Source organism: Neoarius graeffei, chromosome 16 (genome assembly GCF_027579695.1).
Source record: "Neoarius graeffei isolate fNeoGra1 chromosome 16, fNeoGra1.pri, whole genome shotgun sequence".
Classification (NCBI taxonomy): Eukaryota; Metazoa; Chordata; class Actinopteri; order Siluriformes; family Ariidae; genus Neoarius; species Neoarius graeffei.
The window spans coordinates 30472601-30488601 of record NC_083584.1 but is presented as its reverse complement, the minus strand read 5'-3'; the positions used below and the strand labels follow the sequence as shown (position 1 = coordinate 30488601).

The 16001-nt window shown below is 44.6% G+C and overlaps 1 protein-coding gene across 2 annotated transcripts in view; it reads left to right on the top strand.

Annotated features, from left to right (window-relative positions):
* Positions 1-797: 797 nt before the first annotated feature.
* Positions 798-16001, top strand: part of rbm48 (RNA binding motif protein 48) — a 27177-nt gene continuing 11973 nt past the window's right edge. The window contains exon 1 of one of the 2 annotated variants that reach the window (XM_060942762.1): positions 798-931. In XM_060942762.1, coding sequence (XP_060798745.1) covers positions 809-931 — 123 coding nt within the window. In that variant the 5' untranslated portion in view covers positions 798-808. Of the gene's footprint in view, positions 1675-16001 lie in introns of both variants that reach the window. The other variant, XM_060942763.1, reaches the window with a different exon arrangement.

The following is a 16001-nucleotide window of genomic DNA, read 5'->3' as shown; positions in this document are numbered from 1 at the left end:
AAAGGCCCTCGCCAGCCACGGGGCTCGAACCCGGACCTTCTTGCTGTGAAGCGACAGCGCTAACCACTACACCACCGTACTGCCCCAAGTTAAACAGATCTCATCTCATTATCTGTAGCCGCTTTATCCTGTTCTACAGGGTCGCAGGCAAGCTGGAGCCTATCCCAGCTGACTACGGGCGAAAGGCGGGGTACACCCTGGACAAGTCGCCAGGTCATCACAGGGCTGACACAGACACAGACAACCATTCACACTCACATTCACACCTACGGTCAATTTAGAGTCACCAGTTAACCTAACCTGCATGTCTTTGGACTGTGGGGGAAACCAGAGCACCCGGAGGAAACCCAGCAACAGCGCTAACCACTACACCACCGTGCCGCCCCAAGTTAAACAGACGTTATATTAAATTTTGTCTTGTCAACATTTTGGAAATTGTTTGTGTTCACTGAGATATTGTTTAAAATGTTACTTTTCAAAGGGGGGTGTACTCATTTACACTAAGCACTGTATATCGAAACTTTTTATTTGCTGCCACCTTGGCCAGGACTCCCTGGAAGATGTATCTCAATGGGACATTCCTGGTAAAATAAAGGATAAATAAATAAAATAAACAAAATTCCCCCAGGATAAGGGTAATGTAAGTGTGACGTCAGTGCAAGGGAAGCTGTCACGTGTCATTACGATTTCACGGAACGCTCGAATCGGGTGTCCCTTTAACTCGGATTGGTCATTTCAGCAGCACGTGAAGGTGGCATCAGTGCGGCGTTTTCGTTGTGCGCATGCGCTGACAAGACTGTAAGAAAACATGGCGGCGTCCGAGGGCAGCTCTGTTTGGGATACACCGCGAGTTTATAAACACCATGAGCAACAGAAAGTCTGTCACACAAGACCGAAATACAGGGAGGGAAGACGACCAAAAGCCGTCAAGGTTAGCTTGGGTTTATTTTTATACTTATGAAGGGACGATAGTTTAATGGGGTTAAACTTGACTGCTTTAGGTTGGGGAGGTTATACAGTCAGTCAAAGTATGTGAAGGGTTGTTTTACAATCAGGCTACGCAAGCTAAAAATCACATTTAACACTTATCTTCAATATCAAAAGGCTTGACTAAATAAACTTGGTTGTTTATTGTAGCCCTGTGATAGCTCTATTTACCATGCAAAAAAAGTGTGGTGATAACGTTATTTTTGGTGAATGTATGGCAATATATATGTCATATTTAGCAAAATTACTCGTGTCATTTAGAAAAAGTGCTTTTTTTGACCACAGGTAGCTCCAAAAGGGATGCACTTACATCATTCTTTATACCATAACAGTGGCGGCTGCTGGTTTTTAAAACAGGGGAAGCCCATTTTACGCATTCATCGTAAAACCTGTAGGCCGGATATCAAAGCATAGAAAGGTGTGCCCCATTAGCATAGGGAACTAGACAACCCTACCTAGTGGCAGAAAGTATTTTTGCTTGTACATTTCATGTTATAGTCTGGCTTGCCAGGCTAGTGCCTCATATCCTTAATCAAAAATATCAAACATCCAAAAATCACTGGCTATTCAACAAAGAGCCTTGAACATCATACGCTGATATGCAACACAGAGTCTTTAACACAACACCCAGCTGTGCAACACATCCTTGAACATCTTCTGCAACACAGTCTGGAAATCCATAACCAGGTAGGCTATGCAACACACAGAACCTTGAATCTTATACCCAGGTATAACCTATAACACAGAGCCCACCATTCTCTTAACATTACTGAACAATATACACACTTCAGATTCATGAACATGAACACTATTTATACACAAATTCTGCCCTCCGCTCCTTTTCCAGAAAATGGTCTGTGACCCTGTCATACCAGCTGGTTGTGCTTTCCAGAGACTTCACCAATTTCTGTTAGCAGCTAGCACTGCAGATCCCGATAAGGCTCAAGCTAGCCTACAACCAGATTGAACTACAAATGAAATAAACGAGTGAATTCACGAATGATCAAACTGATAGAATGGATGAAAGTTAACGGAGCACAGCGAGTAATATTTACATTTATTTACAGAGTAATGTACAGAGACATCAATGAGAAGAAACGTTTATATGAAAAGAAATTCGGAAAGCACTTTGGCACACGACTACACTTTCTCGTCATCCGCTAGGGACTGATCATGCTTCCGTGTTCCTCGCCGACGCCGAAGTACAGAGCCCGCCCTCCTCATGTCTTTCAAACACTACCTCCAATAATCCTTCATCAGCCTGGCTTCTTGCCCCTCCCACTGTCTCGTTAGTCCCAGAGAAGCCCGGCTTCCCTGGAAGTGACGATTTTGTCGATTTTAACCAATAACAACTAGCCGAAATTGGCTGTTCAGAGCCGTCTCATAGACTGCAATGGATACCCGGCTGCCAGTCCATAGAGCCCATTGAAATAAGAAAGGTTACAGCCAGTGTTGCCAGATTGGGTGGTTTTAAGTGGATTTTGGCGGGTTTGAACATATTTTGGCTGGAAAACGTCAGCAGTATCTGGCAACGCTGGTTACAGTCTGGCAGCAAAGGTGATTCTCGTAACAAACTGCAAGTTCGTCAGACATCACTCAAATAAGTTACAGGATAGTTATGAACGTAAATACAATCTTGGGCATATATTATGTTATGCAAGTTATTGTTTTAATGAGAATTCAACGTCATAGATGCCGCAGTTTGGGGAGAGAATTTTAGGGGAAGCTCGGTTTCCCTTGTTGTCTCTGAGAAATCGCCCCTGCCATAAAAGACATATTTGGTTCCATATCATTGGAAACATAGTTAAGTTTTAATGTTGAATGCCAGTAAGTTTTCAGACTATTTTGATCAAATTAGTATGTAATTGTGCCAAAAAAATGTCCTCTCTGAGACAGCTAATTTTTCAATATAAAATAACATATCTAAAATGATTATTTTCATCCTAAAATGTGGTCAAGATATTGGGACATAAATATTAGAGACAACTAACACAAAGCTTACAGCCTTATATTTAAAAGCACTATGGAAGTAGTGGATTCTGAATTGTCAAAAAAAAAAGTCCTCTCCGAGAATCACTTCATTTGTTTCTCCCAGCCCTGCTTAAAGCTACACTTGTTATAATACAAACTATTACACATGCCTATGTTCATATGTGTATTAGTTTCCAAAAGTGCAGATTTTATAGTTGTTGTTTTTTTAAACTAGTTTGAATCAATTTGAATTTTGGACCCCTGTGACACAAACTTTGTACCCTGATTGTAAAACAACCCTGAACCCTTTGGAATGATCTGGTTTTCTGCATGAATTGGTAATAAAAAGTGATCTGATCTTCACAGGTACTGATCTACACAATGAGCTTAAGCCAATAAAACACACACACACAAAATCTACTTTTTCATGACTTTATTCTACAAATGCATTCAACATTCACAGTAGTGGTGGAAAAAGTAAGTGAACCTTTGGATTTAATAACTATAAAAATAAAATTGATGAGCCACACCGTGAAGTTATGGGAAAGCGTATTGAAGGCGAGATTGAGAAGAGAGGTAGCAATCTGTGAACAGCAGTACGGGTTTATATCAAGGAAGAGCACATCAGATGCAATTTTTGCTTTAAGAATGTTAATGGAGAAGTACAGAGAAAGCTACATTGTGGTGTTTGTAGACCTGGATAGAGTGCCGAGAGATGAGTTATGGTATTGAATGAGAAAGAGTGGCGTGAATGAGAAGCATATCAGAGTGGTGCAAGACATGTACTGTATGAGAACAGTGAAACAGCAGTGAGGTGTGCAGTTGGAACGACTGAATGGTTCAAGGTGAAGGTGGGACTCCATCAAGGATCTGCTCTGAGTCCTTTTTTGCTTGCCATAGTGATGGATAGCTTGACGGATGAAGTGAGGCAAGAGTCACCATGGAACATAATGTTTGCAGATGATATTGTGATATGTGGTGAAAGTAGAAAGGAGGTTGAGTTGGGTTTGGAGAGGTGGAGGTATGCATTGGAACGAAGAGGAATGAAGGTGAGCAGTAGCAAAACAGAATACATGTGCATCAGTGAGAATGGGGATGAGAGTGTAGTGAAGATGCAAGGAGTAGACGTAAAGAAAGTTGGTGAATTAAAGTATCTGGAGTCAACTGTGCAGGAAAATGGGGGCTGCGATAGTGAGGTGAGGAAGAGAGTGCAGGCAGGGTGGAGCAGTTGGAGAAGGATTTCGGGAGTCATTTGTGATAGGAAAGTCCCAGCAAAAGTGAAAGGTAAGACAGTAGTGAGACCAGCTGTGATGTATGGATTGGAGACCGTACCCTTAACGAAGAGACAGGAGGCAAAATCGGAGGTGGTGGAGTTGAGGATGTTAAGGTTTGCGATGGGAGTGACAAGGTTGGACAGGATAAGGAATGAGCACATCAGAGGGACAGCACATGTGGAGAGCTTGGGAATTAAGCTAAGAGACATGAGACTGAGATGGTATGGGCACATCCTGAGAAGAGATGCAGAGCATGTGGGAAGGAGAATGTTGAGGATGGAGCTGCCAGGCAAACGAAAACGAGGAAGGCCAAAGAGGAGATACATGGATGTGGTGAGAGAGGACATGAAAGTGGCAGGTGTGGTAGAGAAGGATGCTGAAGACAGGGAGCAATGGAGACGAAAGATCTGCTGTGGCGACCCCTAATCGGGAGCAGCCAGAAGAAGAACTGGTTGACCCTCCTTTGGCAGCAATGACCTCAACCAGGCGCTTAACTCTTTCATATTCTTCTGTGTATGGCTGTCTTCAAGTCCTTCCACAGCATCTCACTAGAATTGAGATCTGGGCTCTGATTAGGCCACTCCAAAAGGTGGATTTTGTTCTTCTGAAACCATTGTGCTGTGGATTTGCTGCAGTATTTGGGGTCGTTGTCCTGTTGCATCACCCAGCCTCTTCTGAGCTTCAGTTGACGGACAGACACCCTCACGTTATCCTGGAGAATTTGTTGATAAATTTGGGAATTAATTTTCCCCTCAATAATGCCAAGCTGTCCAGGCCCTGACGTAGCAAAGCAGGCCTAAATCATGATGTTCCCTCCACCATACTTTACTGTAGGGATGATGTTTTGATGTTGATATGCAGTGCCCTTTTTACACCAAATGGAGGTCTGCTTGTTCCTCCCAAATAGTTCAGTTTTGGTTTCCATCACTGCACAAAACATTTTCCCAGTACCATTGTGGAGTGTCCAAGTGCTCTTTTGCAAAATTCAAGCATGCAGCAATGTTCTTTTTTTGACAGCAATGGCTTCCTTCTTGGTGTCCTGCCATGGACTTCTTTCTTGTTCAATGTTTTGTGTATTATTGAATCATGAACAGAGATGTTAGCCAGTTCTAATGACATCTTCAAGTCTTTCGCGTTCAGTCTAGGGTTCTTCTTTACCTCATTAATGATTTTTCATTGTGCTCTTGGGGTCATCTTGGCAGGGCGCCCACTTCTAGGCAGAGTAGCCACAATACCTAATTGTCTCCATTTATAGACAACTTGCCTGACAGTAGACTGATGAATACCTAAAATCTTTGAGATGACTTTTGCCGCTTTTCCACTACAAACGCGGCTGAGTCGGGCTGAGCCGTGCCGTGCTGAGTCGGGCTGAGCGGGGCTGTTGGAGTTGCATTTCGACTACAACCGCGCTGAACCGTGCTGGCTGGAAGTGGGTGGACACATTGGGTGGAGTTAGCGAAAGTGGGTGGACGTCAGGTGATGTCGTTAAGCAGCGCAAACAGTGACATCAGTGAGCTTTTAAGCGGTAGTCTCACGACCCGAATAGTAAACAATAAACATGGAGGACATGGAGTCGTTAGTGTTGCTGGTCTTGGTGCTGTGGCTTGTTGTCACCGACAACGCGGACAGATACTGGCAAGAGCGTATAGATGAGGCGAGGCGCATAAGGCTTCAGAAATTCTCGTAATTCGTAATTCTTCTCCTTCCGGGTTTGCGGTGTTTACAGATCCCAGCGCGCTCGCGGGGCGTGTGTGGGCATGTGAGGACACTCCTCCTCACCAATCAGTGCACAGGGGAGTGTCTGCTCACGCCCCCAACCTCACTCGGCTCGCTTTGGCTCGCTTCAGCCCCACTCCAAAACGGTGCGAGTTTTAGGGGCTAAGCAGGGCTGAAGCGAGCTGAGTCGTGCTGGTTTTTGGTAGTCGAAACGCGAGCCGTGTCGGGCTGAAGTGAGCTGAAGCGAGCTGAAGTGAGCTGAAAAAGGGTAGTGGAAAAGGGCCATTTGTAACCCTTTCCAGCCTTATGTAAATGAACAATTCTTGATCTTAGGTCTTCAGATAGCTCTTTTGTGCGAGGCATGATTCCCATCTGGATATGCTTCTTGTCAAAAGTTCAAACTTTTCAGGGGTTTTTATCAATCAAAGTAATTCTAGGCCACACCTGAACTCGTTTCATTAAATGGAACCCAGGTGTGCTAAATTCTGACTGCAATGAGCGTTTTAAAAAGTCATTAGCTTAGGGTTCACTTACTTTTTCCAACCTTCAGTTTCACAGTTTGAATGATTTATTCAATATGGTCAAACATTCTTTGAAAGTCTGTGTATCTTTAGTTATAGGAGACTGTCTTTGTTCATTATTGTGACTTTTATATGACGATATGACCATGTTTTATATGGGAATTAAACATAAATATCGAAAATTCCAAGGGGTTCACAAACTTTTTACTTTGACTGTGTTTAACTGTACAAGAAATATTATCCACCCACACACGCATTCAAAGGTTATGACATTTTTATTACTGATTTTTGCACTGCTGTTTTTAAATTTATGTAGTTCACTTCATTTTCTGACTTATCAACACCCATAATATCTCAGGAAACTGACACGTCAGTTGACTTAACTATTAGTCGTAATCATCAGTTTAATAAAAATATAATTTCTCACTCTCATATCTCTCCTTTAGGACCACAAAGACACACACTGTAAGCTACATTATTATATTACAACATTTAAAATCCCAGATGACATCCCATCTCACATCATATAAATCTTCTTTTGGCTGCTCCCGATTAGGGGTCGCCACAGCGGATCTTTCATCTCCGTTGCTCCCTGTCTTCCGCATCCTTCTCTACCACACCTGCCACTTTCATGTCCTCTCTCACCACATCCATGTATCTCCTCTTTGGCCTTCCTCGTTTTCGTGTGCCTGGCAGCTCCATCCTTAATGTTCTCCTTCCAACATGCTCTGCGTCTCTTCTCAGGATGTGCCCATACCATCTCAGTCTCATCTCTCTTAGCTTAAAGTGCATATTCTGGACCAATTTCATTTTTTTTTTTTATATGAAAGTATGTCCCTTTACACACTCATCCAGAAGGGTAATTTTGCACAAGGCCATCTGTCTACAGCAGAAAAAAGTAAAATAACAAAACGTGTCTGGAAAAATCCCAAGGGAGTCTGGAGCCAGATTCGTGACGTCACCTGCGGAAGCACCAGCAGGCTGCGCGAGCTTTGCACGGTTTCAGTGCACAGCCTGTGTAGACCAAGCGCTCCCATTTCTCTCTCGTTGTCCGGTCTTTTGGGAAACGATGAGTACTAATCCCATCAAGATTGGTGTTGCTGCACCCTCCTACGATACATCTGTTAACCATTTTAATAATTACGCGATAACGTTGAAGAAATTTGCAGAAAACCACCAGGTCGTTTTCTCATAAACAAACCAGCGCTGACGTAGGATTCAGAAGGAGGCGTCCTGCACGCGACGTCACGAAAATCAATGTTTGCCGGGAAATCCAAATGCCAAGTTTTTTCAGAGGCGGACCAATTCGCCTCAAATGGCTTGATTTCAACTGAATTTTTCTGGTATTGCGCAAGGTAAAAAAATTGCGCAAAATGTGACAGATATTTGACCAAAGTTTAATATAAATTAGGAGAACTACATTGATCTTGCTCCTGAATTTACCCGTGATATGTACTTGAATTCCCAAGCTCTCCACATGTGCTGTCCCTCTGATGTACTCGTTCCTTATCCTGTCATATTTACATATTTATAGGTCAACAACAATTTGTATGTCTGTGGCCTATATATAAATATGTCTTCCAAATTTCTCACATACCCATACCATTTTCTCCAGTGCATCATTCCAGGCTCAGTTGACTGCAGCAGCTCATTTATGGTGTCTGGACGACACCGATTTATGTTGACATTAATACTCCGTGGCAAAAAACAACTATTTTATCCCTAATATGCCAAAGGCTGGCTATGGTATGTTCGGCTGGCTGGTTCTGCGTAGGCTACATGTAGCATTAAAACATATGATTAAATTATATCAGGGCAACTATTGGTGTCTACATGAACACAAATTGTTGTTGACCTGTGTAACAAGTCCCTGATGTGGGTGGAGTACAGAAGCGCAGGAATTAATGTTCACAAGCACACTTTATTTCACTTATTCGTAGCTTTTCAGCTTCACACAGTCACACACGCAACACACACACATGCGCGCTTTCTGGTTGGGAGAGCGTCCTTCTTTCTACTCTGTCCCTCCTTTTCTGTCCTCTGTCACTGCAACACAGACACACAACATTAAAGGAGATACGCGGAACCTTTATTTTTAAATACATTTCGGAGTGGATAGTATCCTCCATCCTTGACTCTTGTATGCTGCATAAATGGGAATTAAATATATATATATTTTCATGAATTAAAATCGACCGCAAAGTTGGCATTCGAGCTGCCCCGCTGAGCCAGCCAGCCCTGAGTGCGTGATGTCACTGCGGTAACCGGTTTTAAGGCCGAGGCCTTTGACACCTATAGACCAAAGTCATATAAATAAAAATTAATGGTGAAAGTAAGAAATACCGTTACCGACTTGCTCAACTAAGACTGATTTGACTTCATTGATTGATTGTGGGTTGACTCTCATTAAAACAGGATAGGTGTTAAAACTTATGCAACATACATGTACATGCATGCATTTTCACTGATAAAACGTAAAAGGCTAATTAAATAATCAGATGAACTGAAACGATCACATTCTGAAGCAAATTAAATAATCTTATACCGGTAACTTAAATACACAATACAAGTTACATGTATTAATCTAAATGCAGGTAAACTTTTTTTTTTTAAATCCAAATGAGTCGGCGCTTACCCGTCTGTGTTCTCGCTTCTTGAAGGCCGATCTTGTGGCTGATTGTTTTGGAACAATCTGACTTTCAGTTGTTCGTTCAGTTCTCCGTTCATTTGCTTCTTCCACGTAAGGGCAAGATGGCAGCAATATCCAGTTTAGAAATAAGACGGCTGCTCCACTCATTTCTCCATATGGAGTACTCCGCCATTACTGCTCGGCTCAGGCAATTACTAAAACCCGAGACGGAACGGGATGTCACCGGTTTTAGCGACAACTGCAGGGAGGTCACTGCCCGAGCGATTATGTCCCATTCCGTCCCAGCTTTTAGCAACAACCCTCAGCTCACTCCAGGAGGAATGGTGCAACTGAACTCACGTTAATAAAATAAAATAAATTTCCTTTTCTTGTTTTATTTTTCTTTAATTGTTGGTACTGCACCCTTTCAATATGGGCTTATAGCCAACGCTCCTCGACAGATCAGAGGTCTCGTACGAGTCCTCAGTAAAATGTGCAGAGCAGAGGAGAGACCACTTCATAGCTGCCCAAATTGCCCCTGAACTTCTTGCAAAACGCATCCAAATCTTTGCAGTTTGAAGATTCTTGGGCCATGAATGCAACATAAATCCGCCTTCTGTCGTGTTGCTGCACCTGCCAGCAACACATCTACATGGCATGGCAATAAATTGGTTCAAAATGGAGGATCAGAGTTGCAGTTAGCTCTGTGTTTTAGTATAGCGGAAACGGTGATGAGACCAATAGACTTCCTGTTGTGACGTTACGGACGTCAAGGTCATTCACTCAGACCACTACCTATATAAATCACTTAAATCGTAAAAATTACTATTAGATTTATTGTTAATGCTTAAAACTATTCCTGTGCCATTCTTGAGGTCTCAAGGCATTTATAAACAAAAAGTGAGGCCATGGCTCTGCTTATATGCTTTAATTAACCACTCACCTTCCCCGGCCCTGCCCTCCATTCACAAACTGACGCTAGGCCACGCTCCCGCTGCCACAACCTGTTAAATAAACTTGGGGCAAATAGACCACCACTGTAGATGTTAATTAAACCACTCAAACTTTTGAGCTTGTCTGGTACACTAATTATACAGACCGTACGCTGTAAATTCAACATAACCAGATTACACGGCAGGGCTCGAAATTCATATATTTTTTCACCAGCCAGCCAGACTAGTTACCTTCCAAAGTAACGAGCCAAACAGAAAATCAACTCGCCAAAATTTGTTCATGTATGAATTTTACTTCTGTCAAAAATAACGCAAAAGAGAGTAGTTACCACTGTTCATGACTAATGTGCATTTATTTCAAGACCCGAGTATTTTGATACTGTTTTTTCTGCACACTTTACAAATTGGCATTTGCTGTTCCACGTCCTCCTCGCGATATCCAGAAAAATGCCAGATGACTGACCCCTTACTCGTTCTTTTAGGAACCAATTCGTCCGCTTCCATTTTTAATTTGTCGCTGAAATTGACAGAGCTTACATGGTAGCCTATGCAACACCAGCGATTGCACGAACTGAGTCAGCGCTGTAAACCGAAACTAGGAAATCTTCCCGCAAGTTCCTTTCAGTACCGAGATGTGACCCGGGATTGGTTGGCGAGTGCATGACGTTATTGTGTGGTTTTTTTTGTTTTTTTTTACCCTTAGGCAGCCTCTCAGGTTACTGCCTGAGGGACAGGGAGAAAACCACCGGAAAAGGTTTTAAATAAACGCAACAAACGCAAGTCGGCAGATGACCATAAAATATACTCGATAGTTACGATATAATTATATGTATCTCACACAGAATTTTCGGAGATATATCGAGTATATTCGATATATCGCACAGCCCTAGTCTGAATCTTCGCTTCATATATATATATTTTTATTTTCAACTAGCCAGCCAGGCTGCCTAGTGACAGGAATTACCCACCAAATGACAAATTAAGTCGCCTCGGGCGACCGGACCACCGCGAATTTCGAGCCCTGCACGGAGCGGTTTTTGTGCATCAACAATTCGATAGGTTACACTACTGTTATACTTTATGTACACGCTCACGGTCAATGACTTGCCATCTGTTTTCATCTTGAAAAATCCAACAGTAATGTATTGGTTTTTGAAATCATCTTCCAAGCAGTTCTGAATGTCGTTGTTCTGTTGGCGATTAACAACGCTTTTAATGTGCACTGTGCAGCGCTCAGTTATGTTCCCCCTCTCCGTCTTCAGACACTGCAAGTCAAGTTCCAATCTGTTTGTCAGTTGTTATTTTCTATTAATCTCTGACTTTTTTTGAGGGCGAAAGTACCTGGGGCTATAGCCCTGAGTGATGGGGCCAAACGACGCCACTGAGCATAATCAACTAAATTTCTTTTATGTGCAGAGCAGGGGTTTTCAAATGTTTTGCAGCCAAGAACCCCTTTAACTGCAAAATAAATTTCATGCTATTATTTACAACCCCGATTCCAAAAAACTGGGACAAAGTTCAAATTGTAAATAAAAATGGAATGCAATGATGTGGGAGTTTCAAAATTCCATATTTTATTCAGAATAGAGGGCGGCATGGTGGTGTAGTGGTTAGCGCTGTCGCCTCACAGCAAGAAGGTCCGGGTTCGAGCCCCGTGGCCAGCGAGGGCCTTTCTGTGCGGAGTTTGCATGTTCTCCCCGTGTCCGCGTGGGTTTCCTCCGGGTGCTCCGGTTTCCCCCACAGTCCAAAGACATGCAGGTTAGGTTGACTGGTGACTCTAAATTGAGCGTAGGTGTGAATGTGAGTGTGAATGGTTGTCTGTGTCTATGTGTCAGCCCTGTGATGACCTGGCGACTTGTCCAGGGTGTACCCCGCCTTTCGCCCGTAGTCAGCTGGGATAGGCTCCAGCTTGCCTGCGACCCTGTAGAAGGATAAAAAAGCGGCTAGAGATAATGAGAGAGATTCAGAATAGAACATAGATGACATATCAAATGTTTAAACTGAGAAAATGTATCATTTAAAGAGAAAAATTAGGTGATTTTTAAATTTCATGACAACAACACATCTCAAAAAAGTTGGGACAAGGCCATGTTTACCACTGTGAGACATCCCCTTTTCTCTTTACAACAGTCTGTAAACGTCTGGGGACTGAGGAGACAAGTTGCTCAAGTTTAGGGATAGGAATGTTAACCCATTCTTGTCTAATGTAGGATTCTAGTTGCTCAACTGTCTTAGGTCTTTTTTGTCGTATCTTCCGTTTTATGATGTGCCAAATGTTTTCTATGGGTGAAAGATCTGGACTGCAGGCTGGCCAGTTCAGTACCCGGACCCTTCTTCTATGCAGCCATGATGCTGTAATTGATGCAGTATGTGGTTTGGCATTGTCATGTTGGAAAATGCAAGGTCTTCCCTGAAAGAGACGTCATCTGGATGGGAGCATATGTTGTTCTAGAACCTGGATATACCTTTCAGCATTGATTGTCTTTCCAGATGTGAAAGCTGCCCATGCCACACGCACTAATGCAACCCCATACCATCAGAGATGCAGGCTTCTGAACTGAGCGCTGATAACAACTTGGGTCGTCCTTCTCCTCTTTAGTCTGAATGACACGGCGTCCCTGATTTCCATAAAGAACTTCAAATTTTGATTCGTCTGACCACAGAACAGTTTTCCACTTTGCCACAGTCCATTTTAAATGAGCCTTGGCCCAGAGAAGACGTCTGCACTTCTGGATCATGTTTAGATACGGCTTCTTCTTTGAACTATAGAGTTTTAGCTGGCAACGGCGGATGGCACGGTGAATTGTGTTCACAGATAATGTTCTCTGGAAATATTCCTGAGCCCATTTTGTGATTTCCAATACAGAAGCATGCCTGTATGTGATGCAGTGCCGTCTAAGGGCCTGAAGATTACGGGCACCCAGTATGGTTTTCCGGCCTTGACCCTTACGCACAGAGATTCTTCCAGATTCTCTGAATCTTTTGATGATATTATGCACTATAGATGATATGTTCAAACTCTTTGCAATTTTACACTGTCGAACTCCTTTCTGATATTGCTCCACTATTTGTCGGCGCAGAATTAGGGGGATTGGTGATCCTCTTCCCATCTTTACTTCTGAGAGCCGCTGCCACTCCAAGATGCTCTTTTTATACCCAGTCATGTTAATGACCGATTGCCAATTGACCTAATGAGTTGCAATTTGGTCCTCCAGCTGTTCCTTTTTTTGTACTTTTAACTTTTCCAGCCTCTTATTGCGCCTGTCCCAACTTTTTTGAGATGTGTTGCTGTCATGAAATTTCAAATGAGCCAATATTTGGCATGAAATTTCAAAATGTCTCACTTTCGGCATTTGATATATTGTCTATGTTCTATTGTGAATACAATATCAGTTTTTGAGATTTGTAAATTATTGCATTCCGTTTTTATTTACAATTTGTACTTTGTCCCAACTTTTTTGGAATCGGGGTTGTATTTAAGACCTAGAGACAGAACACCATGCCAAATTTGCATTGTTTTTTGACAATTTGAGGTTTGTATTGAGCCCATTCAATCCAAGTGATTAGTCAAACGGGTAATAATGATAAGAACTCTGTAATAAATGTATAAATAAAACTGCTAATTCAGTCATCTTCAGTTTCTGCTTCATCCTGGTCATGGTCTTGGCAGATCTGGAGCCTGTCCGAGGAACACTGGGTGTGAGGTGTGAATACACATTAGAAGGAATGTCAGTCCATTATAGGCACCATGTGCGCGCGCACACTTTTTTGCACCTTGGGGCAATTTTAGCAAAGCCATTCCACCTGGGAGGTAGGAAGAAAGCAGAGAACCTGGAGGAAACCCACATGAGCATGAGAAGATAATGCACAAAAACAACACACAGACAGTAACCTGAGCTCAGGGTTGAACCAGGGACCTTAGAGTTGTGAGATGGCAATGATGCCCACTGCACCAAGATACAGCCCATAAAAAATATAATAACATATTCGTATAATAGTGGTGTAAGACTCCCTACGTGTGGGTGGAGCACTGAGGACGGCAGGACAGAGATCAGGTTTGCAAAATGGCTTTATTGCCACACTTTTCAGTGAACAATGTTATATTGGCTAGACACACACACAGCCAGCGCCTAGCCCGGAGATCAGCTCCTCTGCTCTCACTCTCCCTCCTTAAATAGGGCGCGGTCACTGGGAAGACACACACAAACACAGGTTAATTGTTCTCAGGTGTCGTGATTCTGCCACTTACCTTCCCTGACTCCGCCCTCCTGTCACAGACCGGTGCTTGACCACGCCCCCGCTGTCACATACCCCCACCGCCCGACTCAGGCCGGGCGGCCGTCCGGCCTGCAGCCGACTCCCCATACCCCCCCCCCCCCCCCCCCCCCCCCCCCCCTTGACGGGAGAGGAAGTCCGCCACGACCATCTGCGCCCCCGGCCTGTGGACCACCTTGAAATTAAAGGGTTGGAGCGCCAGATACCAACGGGTGATCCGCGCGTTGGCATCTTTCATGCGGTGGAGCCACTGGAGGGGCGCGTGGTCCGAACAGAGGGTGAAAGGGCGCCCCAGTAGGTAGTACCGGAGGGCGAGAACCACCCACTTGATGGCCAGACACTCCTTCTCTATGGTGCTGTAGCGCCCCTCACGCACCGACAGCTTCCTGCTGATATACAGGACAGGGCGGTCCTCCCCCTCCACCTCCTGGGACAAAACCGCCCCCAGCCCCCTGTCCGACGCATCGGTCTGCAACACAAAGGGGAGAGAAAAGTCAGGGGAGTGTAGAAGTGGCCCCCCACACAGTGCAGCCTTTACCTCTGAGAAAGCCCGCTGGCACTGCTCCGTCCACTGGACCGGATCTGGTGCCCCCTTTTTAGTGAGATCAGTCAGCGGGCTGGTGACGTCCGAATAATTAGGTATAAACCTACGATAATAGCCAGCCAGCCCCAGGAACTGTCTCACCCCCTTTTTGGTCTTGGGCCTCGGGCAGGCCGCAATTGCTGCCGTCTTATTAATTTGGGGACGCACCTGCCCGTTGCCCAAGTGGAAGCCCAGGTACCGTACTTCCACCCGCCCAATCGCACACTTCTTTGGGTTGGCTGTGAGCCCCGCTCGCCTCAGCGACCTAAGGACGGCCCTCAGATGTTCAAGGTGCCGTTGCCAGTCATTGCTATAGATGATGATGTCATCTAAATATGCTGCCGCATACGTGGCGTGAGGGTGGAGGACTCTGTCCATCAGCCGCTGAAATGTCGCAGGCGCCCCAAACAGCCCAAACGGAAGGGTGACGAATTGGTGTAAACCAAACGGTGTGGAAAAGGCCGTTTTTTCTCGGGATAGTGGAGTCAAGGGGATCTGCCAATATCCCTTCGTCAAATCCAGTGTCGAATAAAATCGAGCAGTGCCGAGTCGATCGAGCAGCTCATCAATACGAGGCATTGGGTACGCGTCGAATTTAGACACCGCGTTGACTTTTCTATAGTCCACACAGAACCGGACCGACCCGTCGGCCTTGGGTACCAAGACCACTGGGCTGCTCCAGTCACTGTGGGACTCCTCGACGATGCCCATTTCGAGCATGGTCTGAAGTTCTTCCCGAACCACCTTTTTTTTGTGTTCGGGTAGCCTGTAAGGGCGGCTACGCACTACCACCCCCGGGGGTGTCTCTATGTGGTGCTCTATGAGGTTAGTGCGACCGGGCAGGGGCGAGAACACATCCGAAAACTCGGTCTGCAACTGGGCGACCTCCGTGAGTTGGGTCGGGGAGAGGTGGTCTCCACAGGGGACCGGAGAGGTACGTGATGCCAATGTTCCTTTTTTAACCTCCGGCCCCAGCTCCGCCTTCTCTGGAACTACCGACACCAACGCCACGGGGACCTCCTCGTTCCAGAGTTTAAGCAGATTGAGGTGGTAAATCTGTAGCGCCCCACCCCTGTCCGTTCGCCTCACCTC